General features: G+C 40.2%; 2 protein-coding genes and 1 long non-coding RNA gene across 3 annotated transcripts; 2 read left to right on the top strand and 1 right to left on the bottom strand.

Moving 5' to 3' along the window:
- The first annotated feature begins 1206 nt into the window (after positions 1-1206).
- On the top strand, positions 1207-11755 carry skic8 (SKI8 subunit of superkiller complex). The gene is made up of 11 exons (XM_084060070.1): positions 1207-1299; positions 2081-2123; positions 2282-2309; positions 4698-4803; positions 5821-5993; positions 8645-8793; positions 9319-9412; positions 10150-10243; positions 10564-10656; positions 10751-10829; positions 11493-11755. Exons 2-11 carry the CDS (start codon positions 2112-2114, stop codon positions 11580-11582), a joined length of 918 nt encoding a protein of 305 aa, XP_083916196.1. The 5' UTR covers positions 1207-1299; positions 2081-2111; the 3' UTR covers positions 11583-11755.
- Positions 11756-12890: 1135 nt separating this feature from the next.
- Positions 12891-16215, top strand: LOC311047830. The gene is made up of 2 exons (XR_014601053.1): positions 12891-15719; positions 15783-16215. It is a non-coding gene; the product is annotated as an uncharacterized lncRNA (long non-coding RNA).
- Positions 16216-16318: 103 nt separating this feature from the next.
- On the bottom strand, positions 16319-20895 carry slc25a44a (solute carrier family 25 member 44a). The gene is made up of 6 exons (XM_084060781.1): positions 20726-20895; positions 19302-19623; positions 18491-18802; positions 17512-17695; positions 17205-17332; positions 16319-17003 (listed from the first exon to the last, which is right to left on the bottom strand). Exons 2-6 carry the CDS (start codon positions 19437-19439, stop codon positions 16812-16814), a joined length of 954 nt encoding a protein of 317 aa, XP_083916907.1. The 5' UTR covers positions 19440-19623; positions 20726-20895; the 3' UTR covers positions 16319-16811.
- Between the last annotated feature and the right edge of the window lie 652 nt (positions 20896-21547).

Below are 21547 nucleotides of genomic sequence, written 5' to 3' on the forward strand. Positions count from 1 at the left end.
CATTATGATAGCGTGTGAAAGGGTACATTCTGCATAATGAGTACTTTTACTTTTGGTACTTTAAGTAATTTTGATGCCAATACTTTTGTACTTTTACTCAAGTAAATGTTTGCATTGTATTTCTACATTGTAGTATTGATACTTTTACTTAAGTACGGTAAACAATGTGAGTACTTCTTCCATCACTGGAGGTTTCTGTTGACAGTGTCATGAACCCGGAGTCACAATTAGACCACACATAATTAAGGGGTGAATCAAACAAATTGATTCAAAGAGGAATTTCACTTTAAAACACTTCTGGTGTCATTTTCTCCTCTACTTTTAAGTGCATGGTAGACAGTTTTTAAGTTGCTTAATTCAATATTTAGATTAGATCATTTTGATATTAATTTGATTGATTGAGTCCTATATAAGCCAATTAAACTCATTCAAACTCCATGCTAGAAAACACACTTCCCTAATTCTGGTGACTGATTTTGTAGAGTAGAATCTAATAATTGGCAAGACACAAACTTTTTATTCTCTAAAAATGTTGTGCAATTAATTAATTGAATTTCCTTTTTTATTCATTTGAATTAAAGTCATTCACAGGAAATACTGACAGTTGACAGTAATGCACGTAATGCACCTAGATCTAAATAATTGCATTAATTAGTTATGCTATTATTAATTAATTAATTTCCTTTTTTTTGTATTAATTTGAATAGTAATTCACAGAAAATCCGCTAGTTGGCGGTAATGCGTGTAGTGTACCTAGAGATCTATCAAGGGAGAAACGACGAAGAAGAAAGCGGAAGTAACTTGTAGTCAGCGTTGCCATGTCCGCTTATTATAAGCGACTTTGGGCTTGTTTTTCTGTATACTTGCTTCTTAATATTGGTTGTTGGGCCGGGTTGGGTTGCTGTTTTTTTGGGCTTGTTTCTAAAGTGTAGTTGCTTATTTGGGCTTGTTTCCTACTGTTGTTTGAACCAGTGGTTCTCAAATATTTTCATAAATGTTTTGTGCCAGCACTGCCAGGAAGCCTTTGTATTGTTAGAATGTTTTTAAAAACACATCCAAATATTCCACATTTTGTTGCAAGAGTTTTTGAAAAATAACTGACGTTTAAAATAGCCAACGTTGAAAGTGCTCATGTGGCCTAAGTTGCTTCTTTTGGGCTTGTTTTCCTAGCCCTCGTTGCTTACTTCTCCCACAACACCTGGCAACACTGACTTGTAGTTGTCATGGCGGCTCCCATGTAAACGCGCTCATCATTATTACATTGTATTTATTCCTACATTTTACGAGGATTATTTGCATGTGAGTAACATTATATATATTATATCTACCTGTTATCTGCGTCCTGTCATTATAAATAGCCTCGGATATTCAGACGGGAACCGTTTATTGTGTTTTATTTACTGTGTCACTCAATCAATGAAGCTGGAAGCATTCTGATGCTAATTCTGCTGTTTGATACATTTCATACCGTTGATCAGTTATTACCGTTATCAGTTATATGGCATGCAGTGGTGTAAAGTAACTAAGTACTTTTACTGAAGTACTGTACTTAAGTAAAATGTTGAGGTATTTTCTACTTTACTCGAGTATTTCCAATTTTCAGTACTTTTCTACTCTACTACATCTCATAGAGAGACAAATATTGTACTTTTACTCCACTACAATTTTTTTAAAACCTTTAGTTACTAGTTACTTTGTAGATTTAGATTATTACATTAACCGTTTCAGCCCTATATACTATTTGGCCATTTGAAAATAGCAGATCTACAAGCTCACAATGCGTCTCGATGCTACATAATGTATGTTTTGTAATAATAATCCAAATCTACAAAGTAACTAGTGACAAAAGTTTTCAAATAATTGTTGTGTAGTAAACGTATAATATTTGCCTCTGAGATGTAGTGGAGTAGAAGTAAAAGTAATGAAAATTGGAAATACTCCACTAAAGTAAAGATACATAAAAACTGTACTTAAGTACAGCACTTGAGTAAATGTACTTATTTACTTTACACCACTGGTAAACGTGGTGCTGTCAGTGGAACCTATTCTGGATAACACATGATTTGTATTTATTTTTTAGGTTATAGAAGTAACAATTTCCAGGATCAACAATGAGCACTCAGGTAAACAACTGTTAGCCCTAGAATGGCTGTGAGTGATATTACACAGCCATTCTAGGGCTCGTAAACTATATATTTCCATTTAAAATAAACACGTTGGAATCATCAATAGCAATTACTTAAAGATCTCTAACAGTGACATTGCACTTTTGTCATTTCAGTACAGCATTCTGTTCAAGCAAGAGCACGGTGAGTACCTATTCATATTTATCAAAAAATAATAATAAATAAACCATTTCCACTAGAAAGTTGCAAGTTGTGGGTTAGTGGTGACACACTGCTGAGATATCCCAATATCAGTAGTATCATTATGAGGTTGGGTAGAGGAGAGCCTGTAAGTATGAACATTTTCAGAGAACTCAGACCTTTCAAAGCAAGAGAGAAATTAGTTTAAATGTCATAATTTCGAATCATCCAGCCCATTTACACTGATGAATTGTGTAGTCTCATTTGCACATTGTTTAATGTAGGTCATTGTTTTAATCCCTTGCCAGGCTGCTCCAATATCGACACTGTTTTTTCTACATTTGGTTCACTTTCACTAGACACTTCTCTGGAGACCACCTTTTTCTCCATAGGATTGCCACTATAATAGGTCTGTTTTTATTAGGCTAATAATGATCTAAGCTCTTTGTTGCCCAAGGCTTGTTAGGCTCTAATGCAGCCTGACAGTGTGCCGCAGGTTCGATTCCCGAGCCTGACGACCGTTTCTGCGTGTCACTCCCTGTCTCTCTCTCCCTGTTTCCTGTCACTCTCCACTACTACTGTCCAAATAAAAGGCAGAAAATCCCCAAAACTAATCAAGAAAGAAAAAAGAATTGGATGGATGTTGAGACAGTGTCAGATCAATCATGTCATCCATCACAAGCATCATTAAAACATTGCCAATCTGTACAAAAAAAAATGCCAAGGAGATTTGGGGCTATAGAATGCACAAACCACTGTTTATCTCAGTTAGCGCATGGACCACATGACCCAAGTTTGAATTAAGGCAGGTACACACTGTAGGACTTTTAAAGTGGTCGGGGAGTCATCTGATCGTTCAGCATTACACATTGCAGGAGTTTATTTCTTGAAATCGGCTGTCATATATCGTTGTGGTTTTCACCCTATAGATTGATCCCTGACCAGGGATTACACACTGTAGGATAGTTCACTAGGATGCTATCCAGAGTCAGACCCAATACATACATTTTTTTTTATTCCAATTCATTTTAACAGATGTCTCCCCGTGATATATGCGCATCTATCTCTCTCTCGTCAAGTGCACGGAAGTATTGCCATGAGTGTTGCCATGTCCGCTTATCATAAGCGACTTTGGGCTTGTTTTTTCTGTAAAGTTGCTTGAAAGTGTAGTTGCTTATTTGGCCTTGTTTCACAATGTTGTTGAACCAGTTGTTCCAAACATTTTCATGGCAAGGACCCCCAAATTAATGTTTGTCCGCAGACCTCCCCCCTCTGAAAATATATTGTGCCATATACCCCCATACAAGATCTGTGTGGATTTGGAAAATATGTATATTTTTTCAAGATTTTCTTCTTTGAAAATAGCCTATCTACAAGGTGAGCTTGTAGATCGGCTATTTTCAAATATGCAATGTATTTGTATATGGTTAAAGTGCGCATGTGGCCTATAGTTGCTTTTGTTGGAATTGTTTTCATAGATCTGGTTGCTTATTTCTCTCGCAAAATCTGGCGACATTTCAGACAGACTTCGCGTGCGAGGATGCGAGCGAGCTCTCGCTCTCTCTCTCTCTCCCTGTGTCTGTGTGTGCAATTCCTCTCAAATAAATTGTTTATTTGAGATGTTTATTAACATCCCCCTTCGAGCAAGCTCGCTCACTCTCATTCTGTTGTATAATAATGTTTAACTCAATACAGGACTGAACGGTAACTATGCGAGGGATCTGTTTGTTGTGGTCAGGTCCAGCGACCTTCCATAGCCACGGTGGCTGTAATGTGCTCTCATTGGCTGTAGCGTGCATCTCAGACCCTTTCATACTGTATGATACTGTGAGATGTCTAGTCGGCGATAGAGCCCAATATCTAACCTGCTAGATATTTGAAAACGGTCGGGAAGCCATCGCCGAGCGTAATTATCGTGTCCGCATCCTCTCGCAGAGTCTTTCACACACATCGACCAAAACCTCGCCGATCACAGCCCGATCTGCGTCAGAACGGGGGTTTTGTTGGCGAGCCCCAAAAAAGGTCCCAGACAGCATAATCGGACCAAATATCCTACCCTCCCCTCTCTCTGCCCTTGATCTCCTGTGTCTCTGCACTCCCCTATATAAAGTGCCAAAATGTATCTTACCCAATGACGCTTTTGGTTGTGTAGCTACCATGGCATGCCATGATGTAACTCCAAATATTGGTGAGATATCTTGCTCCGTTGATTAGAAACTCTTTCAAACCCATGAACCTTAGCGTCCCTATTCTGGGCAGACCATTCGGCCAAAATAAGTGAACATTCAGTGAAAATTGCCGATCTACCAGCTCACAACATGTCACAATGTATGTAGCATTTTTTTATATATGGTTTAAGTGATTAACATGTGTATTTGTTTGTCTCCTCAGCTCACGATGATGCCATCTGGACGGCAGCGTGGGGTAAAAGCGAAGCTGATGGCTCAGAAACCATCGTCACTGGTTCACTAGACGACATGGTCAAAGTCTGGAAATGGTACGTCTGTTTAGTGGAGTGGATTATTGGCTCTATATACCATACAACTCTGTCTTGCATGTCTACACTGACTGGCGTAAAATAAGAAAAGTCAAATAGACGCACATCCAAGCCTTGATGTGAAAGATATTTATTTCAGCTTTTTGGGTCTTTATCAGCGCACGCAATTAACAAGGATCTCGCTGGAATTAGTTAACAATGTAAAATTAGCTAAGAGATTCAACATACATATAGTGATGTTCAATTATTCAGTACATGATGTTTAAAATGTGTTTTTCTTCCCTTTGCAAAACAATCAGTGGTATCTATTTTTTTTAACCACGTCCCTTAACCCATTTAGACCTGAAGCCGATTCTAAAAATGACTTCTAGATCCTGACCTAAGTCTTCTGAAAAACAAATATTTATTCAAAAATTACAAAAGAATTATGTTGCTATATACTGTTCATAGCAACACCAATCCCAAAAGAGGTTCCCGGATTGAAAGGTATAGTTATGTATAGTGGTTCCCAGTCTATATGGGTTACATTTGTTTTTCATTCACTCCATGTTTTTACTACAATTGGAGCTTATTATAGGGCAGGCTGTTCTTAAGTAGTATTGTATTACAGGTGTCCATCCTCAACAGGCTGTTGCAAGTCACATGCCTGTATATAAGTCTTTATATGTTAACTTTTCATGTAATCCAAGAGTAAAAATAATTGATCTTTACAGTTTAACTCACTGTACAATGTGAACCTCATATGCTCTGAACACAAATTTTAAAAACGTACCAAAAAGGACTGCAATTGCTGAAAGTCACCACTGGAAATGTAGAATGTGCTCCCACCAGTCAGCAGGCACCCAACACTATAATTAATTACCATCATTTTTTATTTATATCATTTTCTAAAAGTTAAATAACTGAACAGCCTTTTCACATAGGACCACAGGAAGTAGCTAAATAACTGAACAATTGCGCACCCTGTTCCCTTGAAGTTAGTTACATTAAAATGACTGAGCACATGTGCCCCTGCAGGTGTGATGAGAAACTGGAGCTCCAGTGGACTCTGGAGGGACACCAGCTGGGCGTGGTGTCAGTGGACATCAGCCACAACGGAGCCCTGGCTGCCTCCAGCTCTCTGGACTCTCATATCCGCCTCTGGGATCTGGAGTCAGGAAAACAGATCAAATCCATGGACGCAGGCCCGGGTGAGTGAGTGAGAGAGAGAGAGAAAGAGAAAAATCATACAGGATGAAATTAAACAAAAAATAATCAGCAGACAAATTGTAACTGACACGCTATGACATTTAAGCCAATAAATGGTCTTTGTGGGGTTCTCTCTCTCCTGATTGAACCATATTGGTATCCTGACCAAAGAGCTGGAGAGACGGGGAGAACACTTACTGAACAAACCCTACATGGCAATGATTTTCTTTTTCTTTTTTTTAATCAGTATCATAAGAATTACATGTCTAACATTTGTAACAAACCAAACCAATAATACTTTGTTTGAGAATTGAGTGAGTCATGATTCATTTAAGTGTAGAGACCTCCTGGCTGGTTCAGTAGACATGCATGCATTAGGAGGCACGGTTTGACCCTCATGCATCTGTGTCATTTTAGCTTTTAGCTATATAAGCAACAAACTTTTTTCAGAAAACTAAATAGTAGATATGCAAGCTTACAGTGCGTCACTTCGTGTTTGAAAAATGTTGAATCATTTTTATATTTTTTAACACATTTTCTCTGGGGGGTCCACAGCCAAATACATATAATTTTGGGGGTCCTTGACATGATGAAGTTTTGAGCACCACTGATATAGCAACATAAGTTTTTCAGAAAACAGTTTTTAGAAGACTTTTGTAGAATCGGCCTCAGGTCTTTAATAGATTAATATGGCGGCTCCGTTGGCGCATCGCTCCAATGAGCAGCGGCAGCCAATGCATTATGTACGTATGGTATACTGTGGATAAAAGGACCACATTTTTCAGATTCACTTTCCAGGAAACGTCCTCTGCCTCCCCAGAGATGTGTGACACGATGTGCTGTGAACCCTGCCCTGCTGGCAGCTAAATGCCATGTCACCTTCCATTAGTCACAGGCTGTTACACCCACCACCTGCTGCCTGGTTCATCCTGGTAGCAGTGATGGTTCAGGTAGTGAGGGCAGCATCACATCTCATCTAGTTATATAATGGATAATAGATTTGTGGGAATATCGTACAATGTTTTCTGTCTTTTCATTGATTTCTGATGTTTTGATATGGTTTTTCCCCCACCTGGAACTGTCTCATTTTTAGATTTGAGCTAAAAAGCATTATTTTACACTTTGGGCTATTCAAAAATAGCAGATATACAAGCTCATAGCGCGGCACCGAGTGCCGCGCTATGAGCTTGTAGATCTGCTATTTTTGGAAAATGTGTGCAAATCTTTGAATATATATTGTTTTAAAGTGAACATTTTTAACTCAAATCTTTGCTTCTGGGGGTCCCTGGAGCAAAATATTTTGATGGCCGTCCACGGCCAAATACATATAATTTTGGGGTCCTTGACATGAAAAAGATTGAGCACCACTGATATAGAAACATACGTTTTTCAGAAAACTGTTGAGATTTAGGAGACATGTAGAATCGGCTTCAGGTCTCAATGGGTTAAACCTGACATACCTATTCTGGGAAAGAATCTTTTGAAATGGTAGATCTGCTAGCCGATCGTGGCGCATTGGGACCTTTAGGATTCTAAATCAATGTGGAACATTTTTGAAATACGGCTTAAGTGGTTATGGAGCAGTCCCCTGCCTTTTTATTATACATAAGGGAGAGATTAGAGAGATGCTTGGTGGGTTAGTATGCTAGAGCCAGCTTAAGGCTTTGTGTGTTAAGAGATGCAAGTGTCCCTCGCCATCCTCCAGCACCATGGATATCTGCGTCATTGGATCCAATATACTGAGATAAAGACGTGGAAGGACTGTTAACACATTCTATAGTTCATGAACTGGAACTAAACCTCGCAACGTTTACCCTTCATTGTGTGTAGCATCGTCCTCTGTTCCATGGAGAGCTGAACACTTAATCCATCTATTTGTCTTCAAGCGCTTTCCCTATAAAAAAAAGGGGATAAAGATGCTGAAGTCTGTTGATGGCATAGTAGCTGAGACCTTTGTCTCTCTGGACATGCACTTAACCTCCAGCTGACCTTAGATCTGATTCCACTTGTACCTCCCCTACACTATCTCCTACTCAGACTTCTTTTAATGGGTCAAAAGTAAATATGCACTTTTACTGTGTGTGTGTGTGTGTGTGTGTGTGTGTGTGTGTGTGTAAATATTTTCTGAAATAGAATATAAAAAAGATTATTTTTTAAATATTAAGCCGTGATGGAACATGTGAGCTTGTAGAGCGCCTATTTTTTAAAAGTTAATTCATAATGTATTTTGGTAAGTTTGGGTCCTGGGGAGACACCAAATTTCTTATTTGGATCTCGAGCTAAAAAAGTTTGGGAACCTTTGTTCTAAAGCTTAAAAAAAATCTGCTATAACACAAACTGGACTGGATGGCCCAGAGAACAATTCTAAATGGTGCATCTATATAGCGCCTTTTATCCAAAGCACTTTACAATGTGCATTACATTCACACATTCACACACCCGATGGCAGAGGAAACCATGCAAGGCACCAACCTGCTGACACCAGGAGCAGTTGGTTGTTAAGTGTCTTGCTCAAGGACACTTCAACACTAACCCGGGGATATTATGTTTCCCAAGGGGCCGCTCTACCCCTTGAGCCACTGCCACCTCTAGATCACATTTATAAAAAAATATATATTTATGCCACTCTGTGTTTTTCTGCTGTGTTTTCCAGTTGATGCGTGGTCAGTCGCCTTCTCTCCAGACTCCAAGTACATCGCTACTGGCAGCCATCATGGGAAGGTCAACATCTTTGGAGTGGAGAGTGGCAAGAAGGAGTACTCACTGGACACCAGAGGGAAATTTATCCTCAGTATCGCTTATGTAAGGAAATATCACTTAATTCACTGGGTGCTGGTAGCATCTTAAGAAATCGCAGTAGTAAATCATTATAATAATATGTTTAAATTATTTCTTTGTCTCTAGAGATTCACCATTATATTGCGTTCCCCTATCACACACAAGCTGGCTAATTTCAGCTGAATTACTGTGTGTTCGCAATCTCATTTGTTAGTTTTCTGAGAAAATAGAATTCATTTGGTAGGTGATTGGTAGGTCAATTAAACATAATGGTTACGTTCAGGGTTAACTTCTGTCTCAGTGCTATCTAGATAATAGAGTGAACTGGTTAAGCTTACGACAAGCTCAGTTAGTGGTGTTTTTTAAAATGAACTCCACATAAAGCAGGTTGGGACTAGTCTCCTGCGGTGCGTTTGTCCTGAACCTGAAATTATACCTCACATTAATAATCTGAATAAATATAGTTTCCCCACAGGATGGTACATTTGGTACAGCATTTATCAACAGTGCTGTAAATGAGTATGTTGTTTTGCTGCTATTGTATTTCAGAGTCCAGATGGGAAGTATCTGGCCAGCGGAGCCATCGATGGAATCATCAATATCTTTGACATTGCCACAGGGAAACTTCTGCACACACTGGAAGGTATGTAGAACCAGCCATGTTAATGAGGAATGTAGAAGACATTAAGACACTTTAGTCGTTTAGCAGATGCTCTTATCCAGAGTGACTTACGAAGTGCCAGTCGGAGAAAAGGACATGGTCAACTGAGGAAGTGCTCAAGGAATTGGGAGTGCTAAGAAAAACGGGTACAGTATGTGCTTCAAAATAAGTACATGTAGCATAATGTGGACATCAAACCTGGTATCTAAGTAACAGCGTCATGTTACAACATTAAACAACATAACCTAGTATTAAGACCTCACTGCTCAATACATATCAAAACGTATTATTATTATATTTGTTTTATTCGTAGAACATGTTTCAAAACAAACTAGTAAGTGCTGTACAAAGCGTAATCACAGATTTTCTCACTTTTCCAGTCCAGGGATTCAAACTAATGACATTTCTGTTCACAAGCCAGCAACTTTACCCCCTAGGCCACCTGAATTGGGATAATATCACCTACCATTGTGGTGCACTTGAGTAAGGCTGTAGTTGTACTTTGCAGCTCCCAGTGAACAGTAGGAAACTATGGTTGTACTGGGTAGCTCCCAATGGCCAGCAGTAGAATACTGTGGTTGTAATGGAATGTGAGTAACAGTGTTGCTGAAAAAAGAGCATCAGTGCCCCGTGGATTTTTCTGATTTAAAACAAAGGTTGAAAACCGACCATTAAGGCTGGTGACAAAGCATCTTTCTTCTATGTCTGTGTTTTTGCAGGTCACGCTATGCCCATCAGGTCTCTGACATTCTCTCCTGACTCCCAGCTCCTCGTCACGGCCTCAGACGATGGATACATCAAGATCTATGATGTGTGAGTTAAATGAACTGTCCTATACAGGCAGGCCGTGTGATTCCATCACTTGTCAGACAGTGGAAATCTTAATGTCAGTTTCTTAAAGTTTCTTAACTTGGTTAAGAAAAGTCGGGTATGTGCTGTAAAATAAAAGAAACGATACGTTTACATTCGGCTGTGATAAAGACCCACTCTGCACAATTAAAACCATATAAGACCCAGTTATTGTATTACCGGTATTGTTAATTTACCATTAGCCATCACAATATTACTAATGACTATGATAAAGTAATACATAACATCAAGTAATGTAATTGTACATAAATTTGTGTTTGCAGGCAACATGCCAACCTGGCAGGTACGCTGAGTGGCCACGCCTCCTGGGTTCTTAACGTTGCCTTCTCCCCGGATGACACTCACTTTGTCTCCAGGTACAAACCAACTGGTCACAACACTAATAATAATGTCAGCCACTGCCGTATGGAGAAGTTCCAAACCTCCTCTCCTTTCATTTCCTCTCCCCAGTTCATCAGATAAGAGTGTTAAGGTGTGGGATGCCAGTACCAGAACATGCGTCAACACTTTCTTTGACCACCAGGACCAGGTGAGACACTTAAACTCCATGGACAGTCTTAAGTCTGATTTCGTACGACGTTGTCCACGCCAAAATAGCTGATCTACAAGCTCGGAGATCTTCTGTTTACGGCACAAGTCATTGTCATACTACCGATTTTATAAATTAGACAATCATTTGTGTGAAAAAACATGTGTATAAGAATAAAACAAAAGGAAATGTGTGTAAGATGCCACCAATATTAAGCATTGTGAATGTCCTGTCAAACTGATTAACAAGAAAACATGCAGGGGGGAAAAAAACGTTTTAAATCCTAGCTGCTGTCGATCATCATGAAACATGTTTTTGAGATGTTTCTCATTTTTATATAGTCAGTCACATTTTATTTGACTGCAAAGCAGAACATATACAAGAGCTGTTTACTTCCTAATTTCCTATTAAATATTGTAGCGTCACACCTTAATCCTCAGATGCAGACGTTTCTCAGCATTATAGTGTTTTTCAGGTGTTTGCATCAAGCTTGCAGGATACTTTGTTTTTGCTTTCATTTTTACCTTTGTATCTTTCCTATTAATGTGGTTAGTAAAGAACTTACAGTGTATATGTGAAAGATGCTAATTGTATTATTATTATCATCAGTAGTAGTAGTACCTCCTCTAGTCTGTTCACATCCTCTGCCCCTGCCTTGTCCAGGTGTGGAGTGTTAAATACAACAACACGGGGTCCAAGATCATCTCAGCTGGAGATGACCGAGCCATACACATCTATGACTGCCCCATGTGATACTGCTGGGTCAACAGGAACAACTCTCTGGGATCGCTGAAGCTCATTTCCTAAACCTACGACTCTGCAGATTAATTCAGGTTTGGGTTTGAGGATAGAATGGGCACATTGTAAATGACTTGTATTATTTTGCACGGCCTGCTGTGGTCAAATAAAAACGTTTTTTGTAATTATTTTGCTCTTGCATTTCTTTAAATGCATCTGTTCATTGAGCTAGTTGTCAGTGTTCAATATTAACAATGTTTTTATATTGTAAACTATAGATAACTTTAAAGGTGTTCTGAATAAGTTTCCACAAGATGGCCTGATTCTCACATTTCTAATTTCATATCCTTTTAATACATTATGGAAAACTAAATCTCTTGTTTTTCTGAAGTCAGCATGGAGGATTATAGATGAGTGGGAACCTTGTACTCATTTCTGATTTTCCATTCTGTCGTTTGAGTTAAATACCAGAACGTATAAGACCAACATAAGGTCTGTCCTTCGTTCCATTGTTGCAAGTAAAGTGTGATCTTGCACTCCACCTGCTGGTAAAACACAAGTACTACAGTCATAGCATGTGTTGTACATATCTATTAATATCACATATATTTAAGTATTGTATTTAGATGCTTTTGTGCGTGCTTTTTACCCTTTTTCTCCCCAATTTAGTCTTTGTGCCTATTAATTCCTCCACACACATTTGTGTCACTGTGCTGTTGTATCCTACTGACTCACCTGCCAGTGAGGAGTCCCCTACTCCTCCCGCCCAACATTCCCTGGTAACAGGTGCCGCCCCCAGCCCGTAGGAATACGTGCAGTGATATCACCCGCCCCGCTCAGCTTCCCTCCCCCGAACACGGGCCAATTGTGTTTATTTAGCCGGATTCACCACAGTGGATTCGAAATCACAACCTCTGCTGTTGTGGGCAGGCACTTCACCACTGCGCCACCCGAGCGCCCTAATTAGAGTGGTGGGGATTTAAACCCTGGAAAGTTTTGGGCACATGGGTCAGGAGGTGAGGTTCTTATCACTATATCACTAGGGGGTCTTTTGGGGTCCCCCAGTGTTCACCTTTAACCTCAAATTATTTATTTTACCGGTACGTATATATTTTTTTGTGCATCTCAATCCACGCCTATCAAATTATGCCACTCTTTATATACAGCCTTATTTTGGGAAAGTCATAGGTGAACATTTGAAAAAAAATTAAGAAAAATAGCTAATACCTGATCTACATGCTCACAACTCAAGGCATTTTATTTAAAAAGAATTCTGAAATGACACCTGCTCACTCTTGAGCTCTTGTCTCTTATTTATTTTCTTCTTTATTCCTTTTACACTCCTTACCACTGGTCAGGAATCGTATGTGTATTAAATGCACAGATGTCACTAGTCTAACCATGGCAGTGTTCAAGACATAACTTTATTTGATCAGGTGATCTTTCACATACTGTATAGACACATGAATCTAATTTTGACTTATTTGCCAAACATCAAACAAGAAATCGGTACATTTCATTTGCTCAGTGTCCACGTCGCTTCAGAAAATGTACATGAAATGTACGAGTACATGGTCAACTGTACTGACAAATGTTTTTCACAAAACATTTACCCGTTTAAAAACATTGGCACAAAAACGTAATTCACCAGTGGGATGTATTACATCTAAAGAGATTTAAACATAGTTGCACACCCTTATAGCTTCTCCAGCTGTTTTGAAAAACAAAACGGGCAGTGTGAGTTATATATGTATATACTGTACTAATGTAACTTTACAGACAATTTAACCCAGTCCCTTCAGCATATAACCTCTATGTTCTCTTTAACTTGTAACTTATGAACAGAGCTGTTAATTGGACAAGCTCATATCTTGAACTCCAATACAGCTTCCAGGTCTGACTAAAAAGAATAAAAAAATCTTCACATGGCTATAGTATATACACAAACGGCTTCTTCAGCTGCAGTGTTCTAACATAATAACTACTAACTGTTGATATTAATGTGAAAGTGAGTTTCACATTGATTTCTCAAACTCTTAATGGGTTGCACTAATGGCTGTTTTTGGTGTATGAATATTTAAATGAAAAAGCTGTGTGTCTGTCTGGTGTGTATGTCTTAGGTATCACTTAGAAGTTTCTTGCAATTAAATCTTGTGCTTAGTACCAAATCCAAGCCAAAGTTGTGAATAATGGAGATATATGAAAAGATAAAATCAAAGATATATTATCCAGTAGTTGTCAGGTAACTTTGAGAACTATGCACTGCCAAAAAAAAGAGACCACTCATCGGTTTCTCTGCTTTACTATTTATAGGTATGTTTGAGTAATATGAACACTGTTGCCATCCAGCTAGTCCTGTTGCATTAAGATAGTGATGACCACAGGAGTGGCTTTTATACAATTCCTCAATACAATTTGGTTCAGGTGATCACCCAATCAATACATTTAGTAGAATGAGGTGTTTTGTATTGAAATTAACAGACACTGCTGGAAAGGAATGGCTGCAATGCATGTAGATACTGATTTGATAAAACATTAAGAGTGGGCTCTTAATTTCATCCAGAGCTATGTGTGTCTGTCTGTGTGTTTGTAACCATTCTGCAGAAACTACACAAAAAAGCCTACATAAATATGTATTATCTATTGGAATGCACATTCAAGCTTTTAAACAATCACCATTTTAAAACCGTGGTGGTTCTCAACTTTGGCCCGGAGGACCCAGACTACCATTAGATCAATCTTCCAGGGCTGATCAGGTGAAAACTAGAATGAAGACATGTACATAATTTACAGTTCAGTCTCATTTGCATGTGCTGTTCAATAATACACTGAACAAAATCCCCAGTAAAAGCACATTTTAAAAGGGCAACATTTTTAACCAGAGTCCTATAATTCTATTGGACGTGAACATCCAGATGTTTTATGTACTGTAGGCTGGCAGTTTTTCCAATGACTTGGAATGATAGAACTCAGGTTTAAAATCTGTGATGGTTCCCTTTTAAAATATGTCCTAACCACACCCAATAGTTTCCATCTGAGTTAAAATAATAAGGCAGTACACACTATACAAAGACAAGCAGCAGTACCCACAATTGGTTTGTTGTAAAGATTAACGTTCCTGAGTAAATGTTTTTGAATTTGAGTCAATTTGAATCACTGCTTTACAGGACAGATGTTTTCTTCAGGCTGACTACTCATGTGTTACACAGGTAATGCAGTTTGTTTTTTGTTGGTCAGTCTATTGGGGGTAAGAGGAAGAGCTATCTTTCTCCTGTGGTTCCTTGCACACTAGGTGGGACGGAACCAGGTGAGGTTGCTCTTGTCCAGGGACAGATAACCACCAGCCTTTACACAAATATGGTTCTGTCGTATCGAGTACGAGTTATTGACAGGATAAAACCTCACTCAGTTCACTCCCTTCAGAATGGGAAGTGATCGCTATGCAACAGAAGCCTACTAATGGCAGGCATCCCCTAAACTTCAGGACATGATCCACCTCTTCCTGGACACTTAGCTATCACAGGACAAATGTCCCTCACTTCTCTTCAAGGCCCTGGTCAACACTCCAAGCATAGACTCTTCTTCCTGGCCCGGTGCACCCCATTCGGATGCTATCAATGCATTGAATGGGTGAAGTAGGCGACATACTGACCTACCCGCGATTTATCAGACCATTCATTGGGTGTTATCAAGACATACTGACCTACCGATGGAGATGACTTAAAAAGCTTGAGTAGGTCAGTAGCTCCTGATTACGCCCAATGAATGGTCTGATAAATCGCGGGTAGGTCAGTATGTCGCCTTCTCGCCCATTCAATGGTCTGATAAAACATGATAATCTCCCATTCAATGCATTGATAGCATTCGAGGCCGGTGCTCACAGGCAGTGGAATGACCTCCCCTTCTCAGTCACTACTACAGTCTCATTCACCATTTTCCACCGCAGTCTGACAATTCACCTCTTCACACACCTCTTTCCTTGTATCACTTGTTAACATTTTTTTTCTTATCGATAATGGGTTACTTGTTCACGTATACTATGTATGTTATTTAGATTAAGATATATACTGTTTGCTTGTCCACAAATTTAGACACACCTTAGACTTACAAAATGCAAGATTAGAGTAAATGACAAAGTAACTAGGATACCAGGTAAAGATCAGTCCAACATCTGTCTTAACATGATGCTAAATGACAAAGTAACTAGGATACCAGGTAAAGATCAGTCCAACATCTGTCTTAACATGATGCTATCTAAATAACATACTGTTTGTGGTCAAATAACATAACATGTGAGCAATTAACCAACATACACTAGCATCAAAAAACAAGAAGTGATAGTTACTTTGCAGCATTTAGTCGTTTTCTTTGTACCCCATTGTTTGCTCATGTCACTCTGATCTTGCACTCTGCAAAATGCAAAAACAAAATGGGATTTAGATTTAGTCTAGAGGTCCTGTTCCACTCTAAAAAGAAACCTGGTTTAGAAGACAGCTGGCTGGTCCACTGTTTGCCTCTACTTAACTATGGATGCTGCTTTCATTTGGAGGCTCTATTCTAAAACCCTTGCTAGAAGATGTAGTGGTAAAAGTGATGCTAAAAGCCAATAGGTAACCATTTTGTTTATTTAAAAAAAAAGAAAAGAAAACTAGCAGTTTGGTGAAGTAGACCAGTGGTTCTCAACCTGTGGGTCGGGACCCCCCATATGATTTTTGGGGGGTCCCCAGCTGACAGTGAAGTGACAATTTAAAGACTTTTAAGACCTTTTTAATACCTGAAGAAAAGAACAAGAAAAAGACGGTTACTGCATCAAAAGTAATCAACAAACTAAAAACTGGTCAAACATTGGCCAAATTGTCAAATAATATAAGAAAGAGGCAAATATTTTGAAAATAGCCGATCTACAAGCTCACAACGCCTCATGCAGATCGGCTATTTTCACAATATCCATCTGTGGAACCGAGTCAAACAAAATTGAATGCCTAGTTGCCTACATTCCAAGTGCTTATCAGGGTGGGGGTCCCTAGTTCAAATATGCTTATTTTGGGGAGTCATGGCCAGAAAAGGTTGAGAACCACTGAAGTAGACAATACATGAATTTAGTCCCTGCTCAAGCAGTTCCTTCCCTGTTAACCAACCAACCAGTCATTTAGAGGTCCTAGTCGGTTGGGAGAGTAGGGACCACTGAGGCAGCCTGTAGGCAAACGGAAAACTTCATTTTCCACCTGTGCTTTGTGGCAGTGATCACCAGTGTCTGGTTTCGACCAGATCGTCCCGCAGACTGAGTCTCTTCAGGGTCTCATATCCGACGACGATGAGCACAGAGGTGGGCAGGGAGGAGATGACGCGTGCTGACAGACCTTTGGTCAGCCCCCACAGCCCCTCCTCTGCCAGCAGCTGTTTGAACGTCTCTATCACAGACGACCGGCCCTCCACCTTAAACAGGATCAAACCACAACCAAACAAACATCAATCAAAATCCAGTGAAATGTAAATGTTAAAGCCCCCGTTTAATTTGTGCGGGGCATCAAGGCACAGTCACAATTCCGGGTAACAAGCAACCTCACAGCACTTGAGTGCATCCCAGATAAACCATATGTACTGTATAACAGCCTATGTATTGGGCAGAAAGTTTACCTGTACTCTGGCTCGAACCACATCCATAGGGTTGGTGAGGGTGGAGGCTGTAGCAGCTGCCATTGGTCCAGCAACAGCCTGCAGCATGAGGTGGGGACACTCACTGGGGGCCAGCCTCGACAGCCGCTCTGGGGATGGAGAAAACAGTATGAATGAACAGCACAGATCTATTCACACTGTCATGGCTTCCATTCTGGCTCATGATCTGTGTCATTTTGCAACCTCAGCTCTATCCTCACAGTTTTTCTTCACTGTGTGGTCAAACTAATTCATAATGCTAAGAAAATAAAATAAAATAGCTAGTTACCTGCGTAGAAATGGTAAAATGGCCACCAGAGGGCACTGTTAGGGATGTAGGTGAGTAGCGAGGCCAGATATCCTCTGTAGAATCCACGAAACCCGTCAGCTGCCAATATCTGCATCACGATGTCTTTCGTTTGCCCGAATGAGAACTTATGTTTGCTCACTGCGATCACCATCTTAGGTTTGACCTTATGAGAGAACATAAATGTATTGTCAATGTCTACTGGTGGGCATTTATGTTTGTTTCCCTTCACTGTGCTGGAATAAAAGAAACCAGGGAAACCTGATGAATAGATAAAACATCTTCAAAAGACAAAGAGCAACAGATACATAATCCTAGTACACGGCTAAAATTATCCAATACATTAAAAGGATTATGTAATGGGTTGTGTGGTCTGAATCACACTGTATATTATAACGCTCATCCGTTTCTCTCCAAGAGAGTGCAATATTGACATTGATAATGTGAGACTTGATCTTACCTTAACACATAGGACCACAATGGAAACAAGTCACCAGGACTTTGTGTTATCCTTTTAGCCTTAATGTCTTACCACATGCTGTTTTAATCAATCAAAAACTATGCAAGCTAAACCATAGCTCTTCTTCCACAGCATTTAGTTTTACACACGTTTAGATGACCTTTCTTTGCTTTGAACATTACGTTGAAATGTCTCTATTTCTTCTAAATCTTCTTGTGGATATTCTTTTCTTTTTTAGTGCATTGACTCGGGAGTTGCAAAAGTATTTTTGTTGAACCTACCAAAGGAAATTCATTGAATTATATCCATAGTAATACTATTGTGATGTTCATCTTTCCCCTTATGGCCTGTAGATTTCCTCTGTGCTTTCCTAACATGTACAGCACAATCTACTTTAAAGCAAAACATTGGTGTTCTCTTAAACATCCCATTTCATCCGGACAAAAAACTAAATACAAACACTGAAATTCCAAAATATTATTAGTATATTAAATATTCCACCTTAAAGCGTGTCAGGTGCTCTCCTTGTCCTTGCATCATCAGCTGCTGTGACACGATGTCTATGGGCACGGTGATGGTCTGGGCCACCAGGGACGCTGACCCACCCGCTATCACTGACTTCACAATGTTACTGGGTGAGTAGTGCGACACATACTTGCGTGCCAGCTCGTAGGTGGTGATGTACGCCTGGCCAGACACCAGGGTGAACGTGTTGACCATGAAGCCGCGGTAGAGGCCCCTCATACCCTCTGCTCCCAGGATCTTGCGGAAAGCATCCCAGGTCCCAGAGTAGAGGGCTGTGCCCCTCTGGACCTACAGGAGTGTAGGACCATTTTATGACATAGTAAAGCGAGGACCTTGTACTCTGCCTTTGAGATGTAATTAAAGACGCCGGTTTTAAAAAGCCACCACATTTTGCTGGACTTCCCCTCAAAAACAATTCTAAATGCTGCAGCCAGAGTGCTCACAGGGACGAGAAAAACGGAACACATTACTTCTTTACATAGATGAGATCACTTCATTGGCTCCCCATCAGACACCGAATAGATGTTTGGAGGGCAGTGGCTGTAATCTGTATATCCGTTAGCTCATAATTATTTTTATTTTTTGTATGTGAAGCACACTGAGTTAACCTTATATGGAATGGAAATGGATGGATCAAATTGACAAATTGAAGAGCAAAAACAAATAAATGATCTCCTACGAAAGCTATTAACCCAAGCTAGTAAACCTAAAATATTTTGTAACATATTGGAGCTTTTGATTTCAGGCACATTTTTTCTTTTCAAATGTGTATATTTGTGAAGCTAACCTGCAGCCGTGTCCGGATGAGGCTGAATGGGTAGACGGTGGCACGAGTCGTCAAGGTCATGAACACGCCTAAAGAATAGAACTTCCTCTTGTCCAGATCCTCCCACTCTATGATCTGGATGGCGCCTTTCTGATGCATGATGCTGCTGGCCCCGTGAGGGAGAGAGACAATTGGGGAAGAGAGGAGGGCAAATAGGGAAAGATGTGTTGGGGATAAGAAGTGAGGAGGAGAAAGACAGATGGGGCAGGGGGCCGTAAGGATAGGCCCCCCTCCTTTAAAGCCCCATGTGTTCTGTCATGAATCCTCTCACCTCTGCCGTCACCTGTGGAAATGGAACAAAAAATCATAAATTCATCTTAATATAGTCTTGTTTAGTATCTGCAGAAAACAAGAAAGCCCACATTGCCCACCAGAAGAAATCTGGTGGGCAATGTGAATGAGCAACTACCCCTCCCTCAACACTGTTTAAGTGTTTTAATGTGTGTGTGTGTGTGTGTGTGTGTGCACACGCACGTGCTTGTGTGTGTCTGTGAAGCAGGGCATTGCTGATGACAGCATACGTGCTCATTGAACCTCCCCTGAATAAATAAGTAAAAACTAAACTAAACAAAAAAGAAACCTGCATGACACCATTCCATCAGAGAAAAGTCTGAGAAGTTATGCACAAAGTATGTCACACAACAAATGCAACACACAAGGCTGTGTGCACACTACACACAAGTTATGGAACAGATGTTGCAAGCATATTTCAAATGATCGGTTCAGGCCCATAACAACTCATTATCTAACCCTAGCCCTAGAATGGCTGTGATATTACCTACATTTCATGTATTCCATGAAATGTATGTAATGTATACCATTCTAGGGCTTATCTAACCCATTAATTAACTATTCCTTAGGTCATGGTGTCAGAGGTTAGAGGCAGCCTCACGTGTATTTAGTGAGACTGCAAAGTAGATTCACACCCTGCTAGTTTTCTGTCCAATCAGGAAAGTAATTGCGTTCACTCGATGTAATTGTATCTGTTTAATCGGGGATTCGTTCAACCAGATTAAACCGAGGGTCGTGGTCCCCAGGCCAGCAGAGGGTAAATAGGAAGCCCAGCAGTACGGGGTCAACATAATACCAGGTCTGACCAACTTTGGCCTATATACGTCGGTTTATGTAAGAACAATGTGGATGCAACACACACGCGGAAATGCTATCACAATGACACCTGATCTGTCCTCGAAACTCTTCCGTTTTAATAAACAATAGCAGGGTGATTCCTCATGCATGTTTATGGAAATATATACACAGATGTTACTGCGTAGCAGTAGCAAGCATTGGGTTATTCAAGTGCAATTCATGTACACAGACAGCACACAGACAGAGCAAACAAAAGCACACAGACTTCCCTTCTTCTTCTTGTACGCCTCGCTCACCTTAACATTGAGCATCCACGCCGAGTCGTCACAATGTGATTTGATGTGGTTAGTTGTGAACGCCTGGGCCTTCTTCAACGCTCCTCCAGGTGCGTTTCTATTCGGTGTGTGTTGTAAAAGTCATGCCGTCCCCTCCATTCTGATCTGCTGCTGGTCTGGAAAACATTGGACTGGTTGCAGACAGCGTTGCCAGATTGTGCGAGGTAAATAAGCAACCAGGTCTATGAAAACAAGCCCAAAAGAAGCAGGCCACACCGCAGGAACACCTTTGATGAGTGGTGCGCGATGCGACGCGTTGTGAGCTTGTAGATCTGCTATTTTCAAAGAAGAATCTTGAAAAATAATATTTTTGGAACAGTAAATACGCAAACTGGCACAAAATATGTTCAGATTTAGGGCCATTTCTGGCCAACTTACGTAAACTACATGAAAAAGTTTGAGAACCACTTGTTTAAACATTAGGAAACAAGCCCAAATAAGAAACTACACTTTAGAAACAAGCTAAAAAAAACGCAACCTGCAACTACCAATATTTACAAGCAACTTAACAGAAAAACCAAGCCCAAATCGCTTGTAATAAGCAGACCTGGCAACAGTGGTAGCAGATTGCAGGTTGCAGATCCGGTCTGGGTCTAGAGAGGATACGGAAACGGTTGGTGTGTGAGAGTGTGCATGTGCGCATGCGTGCGTGTGCATGTGTTACTGTATGTGCGCGCGCGCGCGCGCGTGTGGGTGGGTGTGTGTAAATTACCAGATACAGTAGGCGGGCTCTAGACCGGATCAGAGCACTGAGCAATAAATAGAAACCAGAAAGATTTAGTG

Source organism: Gymnoscopelus microlampas (assembly GCF_963454915.1).
Source record: "Gymnoscopelus microlampas genome assembly, chromosome: 6".
NCBI lineage: Eukaryota > Metazoa > Chordata > Actinopteri > Myctophiformes > Myctophidae > Gymnoscopelus > Gymnoscopelus microlampas.